The sequence below is a fragment of the Eucalyptus grandis genome, chromosome 2 (genome assembly GCF_016545825.1).
Source record: "Eucalyptus grandis isolate ANBG69807.140 chromosome 2, ASM1654582v1, whole genome shotgun sequence".
In the NCBI taxonomy this organism is placed as follows: domain Eukaryota; kingdom Viridiplantae; phylum Streptophyta; class Magnoliopsida; order Myrtales; family Myrtaceae; genus Eucalyptus; species Eucalyptus grandis.
In genome coordinates, this window is record NC_052613.1 from 10,496,584 (window position 1) to 10,513,254 (window position 16,671).

At 40.2% G+C, this 16,671-nt stretch overlaps 1 protein-coding gene and 2 long non-coding RNA genes across 4 annotated transcripts; all 3 read right to left on the minus strand.

Annotated features, from left to right (window-relative positions):
* Window positions 1–8,913: 8,913 nt before the first annotated feature.
* Window positions 8,914–9,230, minus strand: LOC120290350. Its single transcript, XR_005548267.1, has 3 exons — window positions 9,203–9,230; window positions 9,034–9,120; window positions 8,914–8,941 (listed from the first exon to the last, which is right to left on the minus strand). It is a non-coding gene; the product is annotated as an uncharacterized LOC120290350 (long non-coding RNA).
* Window positions 9,231–9,994: 764 nt separating this feature from the next.
* Window positions 9,995–11,980, minus strand: LOC120290349. Of its 2 annotated transcripts, none has more exons than XR_005548266.1 (5): window positions 11,963–11,980; window positions 11,704–11,867; window positions 11,265–11,356; window positions 10,206–10,316; window positions 9,995–10,084 (listed from the first exon to the last, which is right to left on the minus strand). It is a non-coding gene; the product is annotated as an uncharacterized LOC120290349 (long non-coding RNA). The 2 variants fall into 2 exon arrangements; XR_005548265.1 differs by having other exon boundaries at window positions 10,206–10,548.
* Window positions 11,981–13,584: 1,604 nt separating this feature from the next.
* On the minus strand, window positions 13,585–15,961 carry LOC120290490 (multicopper oxidase LPR1 homolog 1-like). The gene is made up of 3 exons (XM_039306762.1): window positions 15,030–15,961; window positions 13,857–14,866; window positions 13,585–13,756 (listed from the first exon to the last, which is right to left on the minus strand). The coding sequence occupies exons 1-3, from the start codon at window positions 15,342–15,344 to the stop codon at window positions 13,585–13,587; spliced, it is 1,497 nt and encodes a 498-aa protein (XP_039162696.1). The 5' UTR covers window positions 15,345–15,961.
* Between the last annotated feature and the right edge of the window lie 710 nt (window positions 15,962–16,671).

Here is a 16,671-nt window from a genome sequence, read left to right on the forward strand (position 1 = left end):
AATAAATAAATAATAAATATTTTATTTTTCGAAAAATCAAAAAAATCAAAAAATAATTTATTTTCCAAAAATATTAAAAAATATTTAAAAAAATATTTTATTTTCCGAAAAATAAAAAAATAAAAAATATTTCATATTTTCCAAAAAATGCCAAAAATCCGAAAAAGCCAAAAAATCATGAAAAAGCCAAAAAGACTTGTATTTTTCAAAAAAAAAAAAAACCAAAAAATCCCTTTTATGTCCAAAAATGAGAAAAGATCTAGAAAATGTTTTCCTCCCAAAAATGCATGGAAAATCCCTCGAACATCAAGAAAACCTCGGGGTTTAAATAAGATTAGGTACCGAAAGGGCATTAGTGATTAACTAGTGTAATCAAGTCCCCGATCCTAATTTCTCTGGTTGCGCAGGAGTGAGTATTTCTCCCGATACTTCACTTGGGTTTCTAATCAACCCACCCCAAATCGATTAGTGGCGACTCCAATTTAAAAATTGATTTACAAATTAAAAATTTAGACTATTAAAGTTGTGAATTGGTGGACTTGGGAGAGTCCGGGCATAATAAATTCAGCCGAGCCATTAGCCTCCTTAGGCGCTCGTACCCGATTGCGGGCGCCGAAAAAAAAAGAGGTCGCGACATTGACTTGATGGTTCTAAACTTAAATTTGGTGAGTTAGACTAAGTCCACGGTGAGAGGAAATTAGCCCAAGCTCGCTATTCTCTCGATGGCTAAGAATCGACTTGAAAATGACAAATTGGAAGATTAACGTATATTTTAGAAAATATTTATATTATTCTTTCAATATTCAGGATATTTTTTTTTTGTATATTCATGCAATCTATTCATATATTCTCAATGAGGGCAAGCATAGGAATGAGATATTGCGAGCTCATCTTTGCAAGATTTGGAATTTGAGAAAATTCTATTACAATCTTGAATTTTTAGCATAATATTCCACCAATATGCGGGCAAGTATTTGGTTGGAGAACATTCAATTTGCATAAGGACAGAAAATGATATGTTTTCTGGATCTTCCAAGAAAAAAAAGATGAAAGCGTGCGGAGAAAGATTTGGCCACGAGAGAGACCGTCTTGAGCGCCCGTGAAATTGAGTCAATATTCTCAAAATCTTTAGACAATTCTCTGAGGAGGATCAGCTGATTTTGTATCTTCGTACAAAGTAAATCAATAAAAAAGGGAAGTGGGATTTAGTCTTCACATATCCATCCGGGAGGGCAGAAAGAAAAGTCACAAAAAAAAGAAGAAAGAATTCTTGATGGGTGGTCGGCGAGACATGAATAATACATGCAAGATTTCAAGAGAATATTCATGCAATGCAATATAAGGAAATAAAGCCTACGACAACCATAGTCCACTCACCTATAAAAAGGTTACTACACTGCAGACAAAGCGGGGGCCAAAAAATCAGAATTTCAGAGCATAGATAGACACACGTGACGGAGGAATAGAGAGAAAAATTACAATAGAGGGGAGTCCCACCTTCTGCACGTTCGCGAAGCAAGAGAGAGATAAGAGAAAGAGAAGTTTTCTTTGATCCTTTTCTTGCAGGTCACAAGGGGACACCCCCAACACTCCACTACGTCCAAGAGGAGAAGATATCTTGGAACGTCGGGCACTTGGAGGACGTCCCTAGAATCAACATTCTGCGCATTGGAGAGCGCACTTGAGGTCTCCACGGAGCACTACGGACTCTTAAAGGCTCGAACGTAAACACGTATACTAAAGAGGAGACGTATTTTACAGCCTTGCCGAACCTACGTAGCAGCGAAGTAGCGGTGCTGAGCGCTGACGATCCCTATTGTCGTGAACCGAAGTGGCACCATCCCTGACGTGCTGCCTTCCACTCGAGACCCACGTGTTGCCCCCGCCGTTTTCGAACCGCCCACGACGACCTGCTGCCATTGCAACGCCGGTTGTCCTGATGAGTTTATCTCATCGTCACCTGCTGCTATCCCCGACGTGTCCTATCCCGTCGAGCTAACCGTGCTGCGAAGCTCTGACCCGAGCTGCTGTCGAGCCTGTCCTTAAGTCGACCCGATCCTTAAAGTTTCTATTCTTGCAAGTTCATTGGTCGTGAGCCCACTGTCACTGAGCCTATCTTGATGCAAATTATTGTTCATCAATCCTTCGCACCGGTCCCATTTTGGAAGCAAATAATCCAAACAAGGTAATTTTCTTGAACCAAATTTCATCTCGATATTATTGCCTCAATTAGAATATTTGATGCTAATAGTGATTTCATTGAGACTTTAAGCATTATCCAATAGGATATTATTGGCAAAAAATCAGTATAATTACTAATTTGATCCGTAAGACTTCGGATCACTTTTTAATTATTTTGATTTTTGTGCGTTTATGATATTTTAGCTTTAAAATCATAATAATTATTAATTTGATTCATGAGACTTCGGATCAATTTTTTAGTTATTTTTATTTTTCTTGCTTGTTGTGCTGTTTAGGATTAGAATATTGGTTAATTTAATCCTTAAGAAAATATATTACTTTTTCAATTATTTTAACCCTTTATTTGAATTATCGATGAATATCTTGTGTGGATTGGATATAATGCTTATATTTGAAAATTGCAAGTCTTGGAAAATACCTAAAAAATCAAATTGTGTATCGGATATGATAGTTTCCTAAATTTTGATTGTATTTTTTTTTTTTTTTTAGATTAGATTGCATCTTAGAATATATAAGATTTCTCAATAACATTTCCTAGTTTGAATAGGATTGCATGTTTAGGTAATTCTAGAATAAATCATAGATGGGGTCCTAAATAATGCTTGCATGTTTAGATAATGTTGCATCTTTAAAATAGTTTTCTAAGATAGGATAGGGTGTAGGTCAAATTAATCCCTAAGATTAGATAACTATTCATTTTAAACAGTTTAATTAGGATTTTTATTAATTTCGAATTTTGATATAAAAATACAAAAATAGCTTGTGCATGTCGTATAGTCTTTAATTTCAAGACAAGAAAACCCAAAAAAATTATTTTTTTGCTTTGGTGTATTTAATTATTTTGGTGCAATTTATTTGATTCATTAAGTGTTTAATTATGGCTGTGCACCCCACATGATCACCCTATTGCATGATAGTGATTTAGGCTAAAACCAATTCAGCAAAAATATTTTTGAAAATAAAAAGAACGGTACCAAAAGGGCATTAGATAAATCTAGTGTAACCAAATCTCCATACTAAAATTCTTTCTTCTTATGACACGTTGTGCTTTTGTAGCTCGGGGTCTCTCTCTCTTCTTATGACATGACGTGCTTTTGTAGCCTAGAGTTTCTCTTTTTTCTTATGACATGACGTGTTTCTGTAGCTCAAGGTCTTTCTTTTTCTTATGATACGGCGTGCTTCTGTAACCTAGAGTGTTTCTTCTTCTTATGACACGGCGTGCTTTTGTAGCTCGGGGTCTTCCTTCTTCCTATGACACAGTGTGCTTCTGTAACCCGGGGTCTTTCCTTCTTCCTATGACAGGGTGTGCTTTTGTAGCCCAGGGTCTCTTTTTCTTTTTATGACACGGCGTGCTTCTGTAGCTTGGGGTCTTTCCTTCTTCTTATGACATAGCGTGCTTCGTAGCCCGGAGTCTTTCTTTCTTCTTATGACATGACGTGCTTTTGTAGCATGGGGTCTTCATTATTTCTATGATACGGCGTGCTTTTGTAGCCCGAAGTCTATATTTCTTCTTATGACACGGCATACTTCTATAACTCGGAGTCTTTTTTCCTCTTATTGACACGACACGCTTCCATAGCTCGGCCTGGTGCGAACCTATGCAGTTAGGGTTTCTCTACCGTAGAAATAACTTAAATGTTTTCTGTCTTTGAATGCAACCTCTCTAAGGCTATATTCAAAGAGGAGCAGCTATTGACACCTATATTTAAACAAAAAAAAAAAACAACAAAACAACAAAAAAAGAAAAAAAAATAGAAAAACACAGAGGTCTAGTCGGGCCGGATTCGACCTTGGCCTGACCCACTACCTGCCTCTCTTTCCCCTGCATGGCCCAGGCTCGTTTTCCCCCTGTGCGGCCCGGCCCTTTTCCCCTCATGCCCAGCGTGCACCCACCTGGTAGTCCTCCTCCTATCCATGTCTTCGTGCGTGCAAGACCTGCAAAAGAGAAAAAGTAGGCGGCAGCAAAAGTAGAAAAGCAGCAGAACATAAGAGGTTAGAGTAGAGAAGATAAGGGAGAGCAAAGTAGAAGGAGGGGATGGGGACACCAAAGGGAAAGGGAGGGATGGCACCGCAGGGGCGGAGAGACGAGAACCGAAAGAAGAGGGGGGAACGAAACAGAATAGGGAAAAAGGGAAGAAGAGAACTGGGGCAGAGAGGGAAGCTGAGGAGCTGACGCGTCTCCAAGCCATTGCTGCCACCGCCGACGAGTCTTTGAGCTGCCGATCGCCGCGGACCATCGCAATCTTCTCTGTAAACTAAGGTAGGCATTTTATCGAACATCTTGCATGCATTCCCGAAGTCGAGCTCGTCGGAGCTCACTTCGACCAATTTTGGGGGAGCTTCGGCCCCCACTTGTCCCCCTCGCATTTCTTGTTGCTTTGGTGCGCCTCACTTTGGCGGTTCGGACTCGCGCTCGGGCCTCGGTTGAGCCCGAAGCCCCCGACTCCCGAGTGCCCCCCGCCTACTTGTCCAAAGCCCACCCGAAAACTAGCTTTGTTGTTCCTAACCTCAACTCAGTTTTTCGGTCGCCGGATCACCGCTGTGGTCTAGTCGGAAGCCGAGCCGTGCCCTTACTTAGTTGAAGTAGAATCGTCATGCCCTAGTCGGACATCACTCACGCCGATCGCCGGTGCTGCTTCCTTTATCACAACCGAACAGTCGTGGAGTAGGGGCCACGGGCTGGTGGAACGTCGAGCTTGGCCCGAGGCGGTCCTCACCACAACTGCCACAACCCCGACCTCAAAGGTTGAGGGTCACTCCCGCTCGCCTAGTCGAGGCGGTGCCATCGCGGCCCTAGTCGGAGAGGCGCTTGCGCCGTCCCCTGTTGCGAGCACGTGTCGGGGGCCAAGCTAGGCCAGATTACGGTCGACCCACTCAACCCCCCTTTTATTTGGGCCTATGAGGGCCCTTTTTTAAATAAAAAAATGGGGTTGGGCCCGTCGGTTGGGCCCAACCCTTATTTGAACGCAGGCCTGACCAGGTTTGGTTGGGCTTGGCCCTTTTTGGGCGGGTTGGTGGGTCGAGATTGGACCCGACCTGGTTCACCCCATTTAAAAAAAAATTAAAAAATTATTTTTAAAAAAATCTAAAAAATGTAGGGTTTGTTTAGGAACTGTTATGTCTTGCATTCTAGTGTAATTAGGCCTTTATTTGCTCTTATATTGATTATATCGCATGCTTAATTTGTATATATAATTATGTTTGTGAATGTTTAATTGCACGTGTTAAAGTTTACTGCAATTAGGATCTTAGTTGCTAATCGTCTCACCTCACATGTTAGCGGATATGTATAAAATCAATTCAAACTGCTTGGCAAAAATATTTTCTTTTAAAATGAACAAGATTAGGTACTGAAAGGGCACTAATTGGTCAATTAGTGTAATCAAGTCCCTAACCCTAGATTCTCTAGTTACGTAGGAAGCGAGGCATACTCTCATACCTCGCTTGGTTCATAGCCGACCCCAATAGGCTAGTGGAGACTCTTTATTGTAAAATTATTAAAAATACTTCAATGTCACGCGAGGCATGGGATTGGGAGAACTCAAGCCTAATCACGGGCCTTAGATCCGTCCTTTAGGCAATGCCATTAAACTTGTTCCCTCCCCCCGAGGGGTAGGTTGCGACACCCAGTTTGTCAAATTTCATGTGTCACTCATAAAGGGGTTTGCACGTGAGGGTGGGTGATGAATTGTCTAACATTGCATGATTGTCGGGTTTATGTGCTCTCTATATACGTGTAATTTCTGCTTTTGATAGAAAATCCTAAAAATGTGCGGACAAATAGTCAATAAGATATAAGAATAATCTTATAAAGTGATAAAGAATAATATCTTGTATCCACTTGTTGACCAATAAAAGAAACAAAGAATAGATAGAAACAAGAGATTTGAACTATCAATAAATGATGTAAATTACATATCATAGCTAGAGCCATCAAATTGGTGAGTCCAGTTAGGTTGAAAATGGTCCAACCTAAATTGATCAATTTCTCCCGTTTTGACCCATTTATATGTACTATAAATTTAAGGAACTATACCCCACCCAAGCATCTATTAGAATACTTCAATATTTAATCCAACCTATGAAAATCCATATCCACCTAGTTAACCCACTTTAAGGTCTTCATGTATATGTTATTTGGATAAAATTGCTAATTCAACTATATAATGCTAAAGAATTGGCTTTTAACATTGCATGGAATTTTCAAATTTTATATTGATTCATAATGAAAAATAAGAAAGTTAGTACTTGGTAGTGAATTTATAAAATTACATTAACAAATAACTGGGAGGTTTTGAATATCTAATTAAATGAAATGTAAGATATTGAAAAAGATGATTTATGTTGACCATGAGTTGCAATGACAAGAATTGAGATTATAATTTACATGAAAATAAGAATGCCAAATGCAACTAAGGAAAGATATATTCTAATAAAGAAAAGTCTTGGTGGGCCCATCTTTCGAGCCCACCAAGAGTATTCTGTACTTGGAACAATCCGATGAGTCCATTATTTTCTCATAGTGGATAGAGAGTCACAAAAATAGGTTAGGTTTGGATAAATTGCGAATCCATTTAACAAACATGTATTTTTGAGCTTTGCCATTTGAAACTCATTTATAATCCATTGACCAAACATAACTAACCCATATAATGATTTAGCCCATTAAACATAGTTTAACAATGTTGATTTGCTATTCTCATATTCTTCCCTCAAAGAAGTTACCAATTACGGGGTAGCAACGGAAGTAAAAACATTTATTCGGTCACACTTTTTAAATTATCAAATTGATATCTACCCACAAAAGGATGAACAAGAAGTTCATGTAACATATAAATTCATTTCGTGGGAGGAACGACGACGACGATAACGATGACGACGATAACAACAACAACAACAACAATTAGGACATTCTCCATATCTCTCTTGATTGTGAATCAAATCAAGGGAGATATAAACAAGAGAAATATTGAGAATCTCTTAACTGATGTAATGTTTTTGAAGAATGACAATTATTAGCAACGTATTACAATATCAATTACAATCATGTAAGATCATCAAGATATGCACAATCGAGTGACATACATGCACAATTAAAAGAGATATAGAGAACTGAGGAAAACAAAAAGAATCTCCTAATTATTTCTGGCAATAACAATCCTCAAATCATATCATCTCCGATTGAGTCTTGTCCATCAAACAACTGGCTTCTTTAAGCGACTAGCTTCAATGGACGGATCATCGCGTTATCTTCATGATCAAGAATCTGCATCACCATTCCGAACACAATGCATTTAGTTTTTCTCTACGTCGACATACACTTCCGATTATGTTTTATCAAAATAAGGCAAGTGGTGAGGAAAAAGTTGTGTCCGAGTCTTACGTGACAATGATACACGTATTTAGGTTCCGTGGTGGCGTCGAACGGATAGGGCGCATCGTTCTCGATCAAGTTGAACTTGACCACGATCGTCGTTTGGTACCCAGGCTCCATCTTCACTACGTTCTTCTATGTCTTCTCGTACGATGGTATCTTGAGCGACTTTCCCTTCGCATGGCCCGTCACGTTACACGCGACCGCGTCGTTCTTCTCGGTCATGCACGACTTGAAACTTTCCAGATCCAAAAGTTGTCGCCCTTTGATGGCATGAAATGTCGCGAGATGAATGTGCAGCGGGTGGTTGTCCTCCTTCAAGTTAATCACCTCCCACGTCTCGGTGCTACCGGTTTTCGGAGTCTCGGTCGCCGGATCTGTCAGTTTCTTCCCGTTGATATACAAATGGGTGGGATCTCCGGTCGCGCTCTCATATTCATGTTAGAAGAATTAAACAAGTTTTGCAAGATCAGAAGTGCATAGAAGTCAGCATCAGTAGAAAAGCCAAACCTGAAGAAGCAACTGAAACAGAGGAAAGTCGTGAGTTGGTGATCCAATTGAGTTAATGAGCTGGCGATCCGTGACAACAGGAGTTGATCCATGAGCTGGCAATCCGTGGCAACAGGAGCTGGTGATCCATGAGATTAAAACTGAATCACGAAGCGAGGTCAAGTGAATCGAAAAGAAGCTACACGTCGAAGAAATACACGTGTATTGCTTATCTTCTGTTGTAACAATTTGATAACAGAAAACAGTTGAGCTAGTGAGTTAGTATAAAAGGAAAATAGAGAACGAGAGAGAGTAGGTTGAATTCATTGTTAGTTCCGAGTTGCTGAGCTCTCTCTCGTTCTTCATCGAAGCCTTTTCTTCGTTCTCTGTATTTTGGAGTTGATGAAAGATTGTGTAAAGAAGAACTCGAAGTTCTGAAGAAGAAATATAACATAAGTCTGAGGTATTTTCATTGATTGCTTGAAGATCTTGTTCTGTATTCGATTTCTTCTCATGGTATCAGAGCGTGTCACCTGGGTATGATAGTTCTGATGAGTTCTTACTGCATGATTTGATAAAGATCTTAGTAGTTCTTAGATAGCTTACCTTCAAAGTTTACTGGATTATCTTCAAATCTTCAAAGTCTTTGAAACATAGAAGAATGGCCACTAGAGTGCGAAGTATACTTTTCCTGTTCATGTGAATATAGGTAACTTCGTTACTATCAAGTTGAATGAAGAAAACTTTCTGTTGTGGCAAGCTCAGTTTAATAGATTTCTGAAAAGCCAAGATCTAATTGGCTTTATTAATGGTGAAACATTACCTCCAAGTCGAATGATACAAACTGAGACAGGAGAGATAATGAATCCTGATCATCTGGATTGGATAAAAACCGATCAGCTTATATCATCCTGGATAAGCGGTGCGGTATCAGAAAATATTCTAAGTCTAATAATTGGCTTAGATACCTCACTTGAAGTTTGGCAGGCTCTCATAAATAGATTTACACAGAAATCTATTGCAAAGGAGTTTGAGTTAAGGGGAAAACTTCAAGTCTCAAGAAAAGAAACAGATCACTAAGCGAATATCTTCGAGAGTTCAAAAACATTTGTGACCAATTGAATGCAATTGGAAAACCTGTTGATGATATTACAAGAATGTTTGGAATACTTTTGGAAGGGCTAGGTCCCGAATATGAAACTTTCAGAACAACCATGTATTGTCTTAAGCCTCAGCCAGAGTATGATGAGGTTATCTCCCAACTTGAAAGGTTTGAAACCCGATTACAAACATACTCTATGAATGAGTATAATTCTAACTTGGCCTATTATGGGCAAAGAAAAGCTGGAACAAGTCAGCAAAGAATCAATCCCGAAATCAAAAAGAAAATTTTCGAGGAGAAGTGAGCTATGGAAGAGGTCAGCCTTTTATTAGAAGGGAATATGGAAATAATTCTGCAGAAGCTGGAAGAAATCAACAACATAGAATGAATAACTTGTATTCAACTCAGCAAGGTCAGGTTAATAAGGATAATTGGTCCAGCTATGGTCAAGGATTTCGACCCTATTCAAATCCTACACAAAGGTATCAAAGTGTTAGGTCGTACCCACCACAAAGCTCAAATGGTGATAGACAAACACAGAATACAAAGCCTACCAATAATGGCCCTACGCAATGCCGGATCTGTAAGAAATCAGGTCACACAAGACTCGGATGTTGGTATAGATTCGACAATTCATACCAGGTGGATGAAATACCAACTGCATTAGCGGCGATTCACATTGAAGAACCCTATGGTTCAGAATGGTATCCGGATACGGGGCTACGGCACACATTATCTCGGAACTCGGTATGATTCAAAACTTCAATACATATAGTGGTAATGACACTTTGTCATGATAGGAGATGGATCTCACTTATCAATCTCATGCATTGGTAATGGAATACTAAATACAGGAAATAGCAAATTACCTCTAAATGATGTATTGATAGTCCCTGCAATCACCAAGAATCTTCTATCTGTATCGAAACTGGCAGATGACTATCCTGTTCTTTTATTTTTGACAAACATGGGGTATATCTAAAGGACAATCACAATCATACAACAGTGAAGCTAGGAAGGAAAGTCAAGGGACTTTACCAGGTGAAACCTAAAGCTGCAGAAGCTTTCTTCATACAAACTCAACAGGAAGTAGCAGAAGATATCTGGCATCAAAGGCTTGCTCACACCAATCTTAAAACAATGAAGATTCTGCAGAAACAAAATCTCATTCGGCTTAGTTCCAAAAGTCAGAATATATGTGGCAGTTGTCAAATTGCTAAAAGTTCAGCTTTATCGTTTCATTCCTCAGACCATATTTCTAAAGTTCCATTAGAAAGAATACATTGTGATGTATGGGGACCTTCACCAATTCAATCTGTTCAGAAATTCTCCTACTATGTCATTTTTGTGGATGATTTTTCTCGGTACAGCTGGATATATCCTATGAGACAGAAATCAGAAGTATATGAGATATTCGTTATGTTTCAAAGACTTGTAGAAAATCAGCTTAGTCACAAGATAAAAATCTTCCAGAGTGATGGAGGTGGTGAGTTCACTAGTGATAAACTCCAACTTCATCTACAGAAGTGTGGAATTCAGCAATTCATCTCCCCGTCCTCACACGCCGAGCAAAATGGTGTCTCGGAAAACATAGACATGTGGTCGAATTAGGATTAGCAATGATGTATCATGCTAAAGTACCATTGAAATATTGGGTCGATGCATTCAAAACAGCAGTTTATGTTATCAATCTTCTTCCCACAGCAAAACTACATATGCATTCACCTCATTACCAGCTCTACAATAAGACACCAGATTACTATTATCTTCGTGTTTTTGGATCAGCTTGTTATCCATGCCTCGGCACTATACAAAGCATAAATTTGATCCAAGATCTCTCACGTGTATCTTTCTTGGCTATAGTGAGAAGCACAAAGGATATAGATGTCTCTTACCTACAAATGGAAGAATCTACATCAGCGGACATGTAATTTTTGATGAAAATGTCTTTCCCTTTATTCATACACTTAGTACCGAATATCGAAGGGATCGATCTATACGAGACAAGTGGATAAAAGGAGTCCTACCTTCTAGTTCCAACTCTACTAAGAAGCCTCAATCACAAGACAATCTATCAAAGGTATATTTACAGCATACCAGACTTAACCAAGTAGCTCCAGAAATACAGAATGATGAGCTCACTTCAAGTAGTTCTGAAGGTCGATTCCACATACAAATGTCACCTGATCCTGAGATACAGAGTACTGTTAATAATATCTCCAGTAATATTGAATCACAGCAGTTGCCTCCACCCTTAGAGGAACAAATATCTACAAATCGAGAACCTGTTTCAACATCAACGATATCACGAACAATCTCAAATCAGTATAGACACTGGAAATATACAAGGTACATCTTCAACACATCCTATGCAAACTAGACTACGATCTGGAATTATTAAAGCAAATCCTAAATATGCTTGTCTGGTTGAGTATAAGATTCCTGTTGAACCAAAATCAATAAAGTCTGCTTTAGCAGACCAAGGCTGGTACCAAGCTATGCTAGAAGAAATGGATGCCTTACATCAGAATCAGACCTGGGAATTAGTTCCTCGCACTAATCACATGAATGTAATCGGGTGCAAATGGGTGTTCAAGACAAAACTTGCACCCGATGGAAGCTTGGATAGACTCAAAGCTAGGCTGGTTGCCAAAGGCTTTCATCAAGAAGAAGGTCTTGATTTCACAGAAACCTTCAGTCCTGTAGTAAAACAGGCAACAATTCGAATAATCCTATCAGTAGCTATGATGAAACAATGGAACATCCATCAATTAGATGTCAAAATGCTTTCTTACATGGACACTTAAGTGAAATGTGTTCATGGAGCAACCTCCAGGATTTAAAGATTCACAAAAGCCTCATCATGTTTGTCTTCTTCGAAGATCTCTTTATGGACTTCGACAAGCTCCTCGAGCCTGGTTTGATAGGTTCAGCAGCTTTCTGCTTGAATATGGTTTTTTCTGTAGCTCTACTGATCCTTCTCTATTCATCCTGCATACTGATACAGCCACTATTCTCCTATTACTGTATGTAGATGATATTATTCTCACTGGAAGCTCACCTCACATGATTTCGAGTCTTATTACTTCACTGAGTACTCATTTTCATATGAAGGATCTAGGTTCTCTTCACTATTTTCTTGGTATAGAAGCTACACGAAACTCAGATTATCTATTCCTTTGCCAAACCAAATATGCTCTAGATCTTCTCACTCGAGCTCATATGCTACACTCCAAACCGTTTTCAACACCTCTTTCACTAAAACCACCCATTTTAATCAATGATTCTCTACCTTTCCATAATCCTACTGAGTACAGAAGTCTAGTTGGAGGTTTGCAATATCTCACCTTAACTAGACCAGACATTGCTTATGCCACAAACATACTCGCAACGAATGCAGCAACCTACAATTGCCGACTTCAATAAATTGAAAAGAGTCTTACGGTATATAAAAGGTACTATAAAGCTTGGCTTATTTCTTCACTCTCACAGTACAATGCATCTGTATGGGTACTCTGATTCAGATTGGGCTGGTTGCCTCGAAACCAGAAGATCAACTACTGGGTTCTGTATATATATTGGATCCAATCTTATATCCTGGGCAGCCAAGAAACAACCTACCGTGAGCAGATCATCTACTGAAGCTGAATACCGTGCTCTTGCTTCAGCCACTGCCGATCTTACTTGGGTCAGTTTTGTATTACGTGATATAGGCTGCTTTCTTAAGCCTCATATTCATTTGTACTTGTGACAATAAGTCTGCAATATCTCTTACTCTAAATCCTGTCTTACACGCTCGAACCAAACATATTGAAATAGATTTCCACTTCGTTCGGGAAAAAGTTTCCTCGGGTTCATTGCATGTTAGCTACATTCCCGTTCTTATCAATTAGCAGATATCTTTACAAAACCATTGACCAGAGAGCACATTCTTATATGCGAAACAAATTGGGAATTTGTGCACTCTCCATTCCCAATTTGAGGGGGAATGTTAGAAGAATTAAACAAGTTTTGCAAGATCAGAAGTGCATAGAAGTCAGCATCAGTAGAAAAGCCAAACCTGAAGAAGCAACTGAAACAGAGGAAGCTGAAACAGAGGAAAGTCGTGAGTTGGCGATCCAATTGAGTTAATGAGCTGGCGATCCGTGACAACAGGAGTTGATCCATGAGCTGGCAATCCGTGGCAACAGGAGCTGGTGATCCATGAGATTAAAACTGAATCACAGAAGCAGGTCAAGTGAATCAGAAAGAAGCTACACAGTCAGAAGAAATACACGTGTATTGCTTATCTTCTGTTGTAACAATTTGATAACAGAAAACAGTTGAGCTAGTGAGTTAGTATAAAAGGAAAATAGAGAACGAGAGAGAGTAGGTTGAATTCATTGTTAGTTCTGAGTTGCTGAGCTCTCTCTGTTCTTCATCGAAGCCTTTTCTTCGTTCTCTGTATTTTGGAGTTGATGAAAGATTGTGTAAAGAAGAACTCGAAGTTCTGAAGAAGAAATATAACAGAAGTCTGAGGTATTTTCATTGATTGCTTGAAGATCTTGTTCTGTATTCGATTTCTTCTCAATTCATACAGCACTATGTACCTATGCAAGGATTAAGCAAATTGCTATTGATCTTTCCGCGTGTTAAGAATTAAATGCATCCGATCCATGCATCGACATTCATTACAATTTAAGCGAATACCTCTTAACAGTTGGTTTTTGGGTCGTCGAGTAGACCCTCAAAGATGGTGGCACACGGGATCTGTCTGGCGGGTTAGGGTTTCCAGACAATACCACGAACTTCATTACCTCCCCGTTCAGCCTGTCAACAGAACTGCCACTGGGATAAGGGTATGGAGCGCCGTTCTTGAGCAGTACTTCTTTCGCTTCTGTCGTGGAGAAGTCAATGATGACGTCGGCAGTTTCCGATGGAGCTAAGAGAAACGATTTGGTGATCACTGGCGAGGGCAAATAGGATGCATCGGAGGCGACCATGATGAATGACAATCCTGTGGTCAATGAGAATTTGTAGTAGCGCGCGTTGGAAGAGTTGATTATGCGGAATCTGTATTTCCTACGTTGGACCTTGAGGTAGGGCCAAGCTTTGCCGTTGACTATGATGGCGTCGCCGAAGTACTCCGGCTGCCACTGCGGGTGTATGTTAGGGTTGTCGCCGGTGGAGTTCATGTACAACGATCCGTCCTTGGTGAAACTCCGGTCAAACACCATCAGATGGTGGTCGAAATCGGGCCCCGACGGGAGATCAAGCTCCACCTCCAACGACTGATCACGTATCACATAGGCGCCGATCAGACCGGCTAGGAGGTTGACACGCGTCAGGCCGACCGTGTGATCGTGGTACCAAAGGTTTCCGGCATGTTGCACGTTGGGGTATGCGTAGGTCTTGCGAGTCCACTTCGGTCCGGTCTCGTGAAAACCCGAGGTGAACCACACGAAAGCGTTGCCGTCCGAGTCTGGCGGGTGGACGCCACCGTGAAGGTGGACGACGGTCGGGACGCCGCCGTGCTTGGGGATGGCCGTGGGGATGGTTGGGTCCCACGGGAGGATGTGGGATCGAGGGAGGAAATTGAGCCACGTCACCGAAGTGGGGACGCCTTGAAGTGCTTCAATGGTTGGACCGGGCACGGTCGCAGCGGCAGCTGATGTACCAAAGGCGAAGACAGTAGTGGCCGGTAAATCTCGATGGAATTTCTGAAGATAAGACATGAAAATCATAAAAATACAGAAGTTACTGTATGACCTATTCAATATCTATATGTAAAGTCAATTAAGACAATAATAATTTAACTAAGGCTTCGGATGTTACTAATCTAAAAATTTGTTTTGTTGCTGATAAAAAGAAAATAAAGCTCACCCATTTCTTCTCGTACATGCCAATGGTGAGATTTCCAGGAAGGAGCAAACCTTCACGCCTGGAGTAACCGTAAAGCCTTGGCATTTGGGGGAGTTCGTCGACGAACATGTCCAATGAAGCCGCTATCCTATGAAGGGCCGCCTCTGTGACAGGCGGCGGGGGGGCTTTGTGCTCCGACATACCCTGACTTACGAAGCTCGCAATAGATACCAACGTGAGCAGTACCTTGATCTCCATTCTCCACCGATCTTCGTCTACACTGAAAAAAAGATTTGAAGTAAGAAGATTAGAGCCGCACACATTGTGATGATACATGCCAGTTCTCCATGTTCAATTTTTTCCCAACCCCAATCTGTCTATGGAGATGCATCACATCTCGGCTGAATCTGTACCAGATACATCGAACATTAACCAATACGGTCATTACATAATTAAGTTGCTGATGAAACCTCGATAGGCTCATGTTTTCCTTCAGCCACCCTTTAGGATTGGTGGGCTGCACAGTCACCGACGTCGTCGTCGTTACGTTTAGTCAATTTCAGATGTGAGTGGTGCCCACTAGTAACATGCAAATCAGAGGGCTGTTGCAGGAAATTATCGCTAAAAGTAGACAGATGGCAAGGCTACTATGCTCCAATTGGCGATAAACTCAAACCCCAACCATAGAAAGCAAAACTTTAGTCATACTTTATATACGTAATTGAACTGAACTGACCCAGTCCCACCCATATGACACCCCTGGCCATAGTTGCGCTCGGAGAATAGAGCAAGATTGATATCGACCTAAGTTGGTGAGTCCAATATACGAACTTGTACTAAAAAATAACTCACCCTATATAACTGTAAGAAGAGGACCCCCTTGAGAATGAGTGCAAATATGCAAATGATATGAAGAGAGGAGAGAAAGAGAGAGAGACGAGAAAAATTGCGAGGGTGGGATGATTAGAAGTGGTGAATCGGAGGACTCCAACTCCCGCGTCGATTTATACTCTTGGAAAACCACTGGTTTTTGCAATCATTGGTTGGACATGATCAATCAATATTTAACCAAAAGGCGTGAGCGAGCAGCTTACATTCGATCCCCAATGGGTATGTTTCCCTTTCGATTAAGTAAGTACTTGGGTAGTTTCTAGGGGTGATCCGGTCCAGGGTAGGTACGATCTAAATCTGGACCCTGTACCCGACTTTATTATAACCGGTTTCTCTTTTTTAGACCCTGTATCCAATCTACTCTGTTTTTCCGGTCCGGTTCCAGGGTCAATTATGTTTCCATTGGAACCTGTTTTGCAACCTTCCAATATCCTATACAATTTCAAATTTTATATTAATATGCGAGAAAATAACATAATCCTCCTAATTTGTATTGAAACATTAAGCACTTGTAATAAATAAATACATGAACTTTCTAACTAAACAAAAAATTAATAATCCACGGGGCTAATTATAATAAATAAAATCATAAGGCAAAGCAAAAATCATAACATTGCATAAACATTAGCAACAAACATGAGTCTAATATTAATCGTATTCCCACAACTACTATATAAAGTTGTTCATTTATGCAAGCATAACTCCTCATACAAAAGAAAAATTAGGTGAGCCAATCCATGTGGTACACAAGAATTTGGCGGTGACAAATACC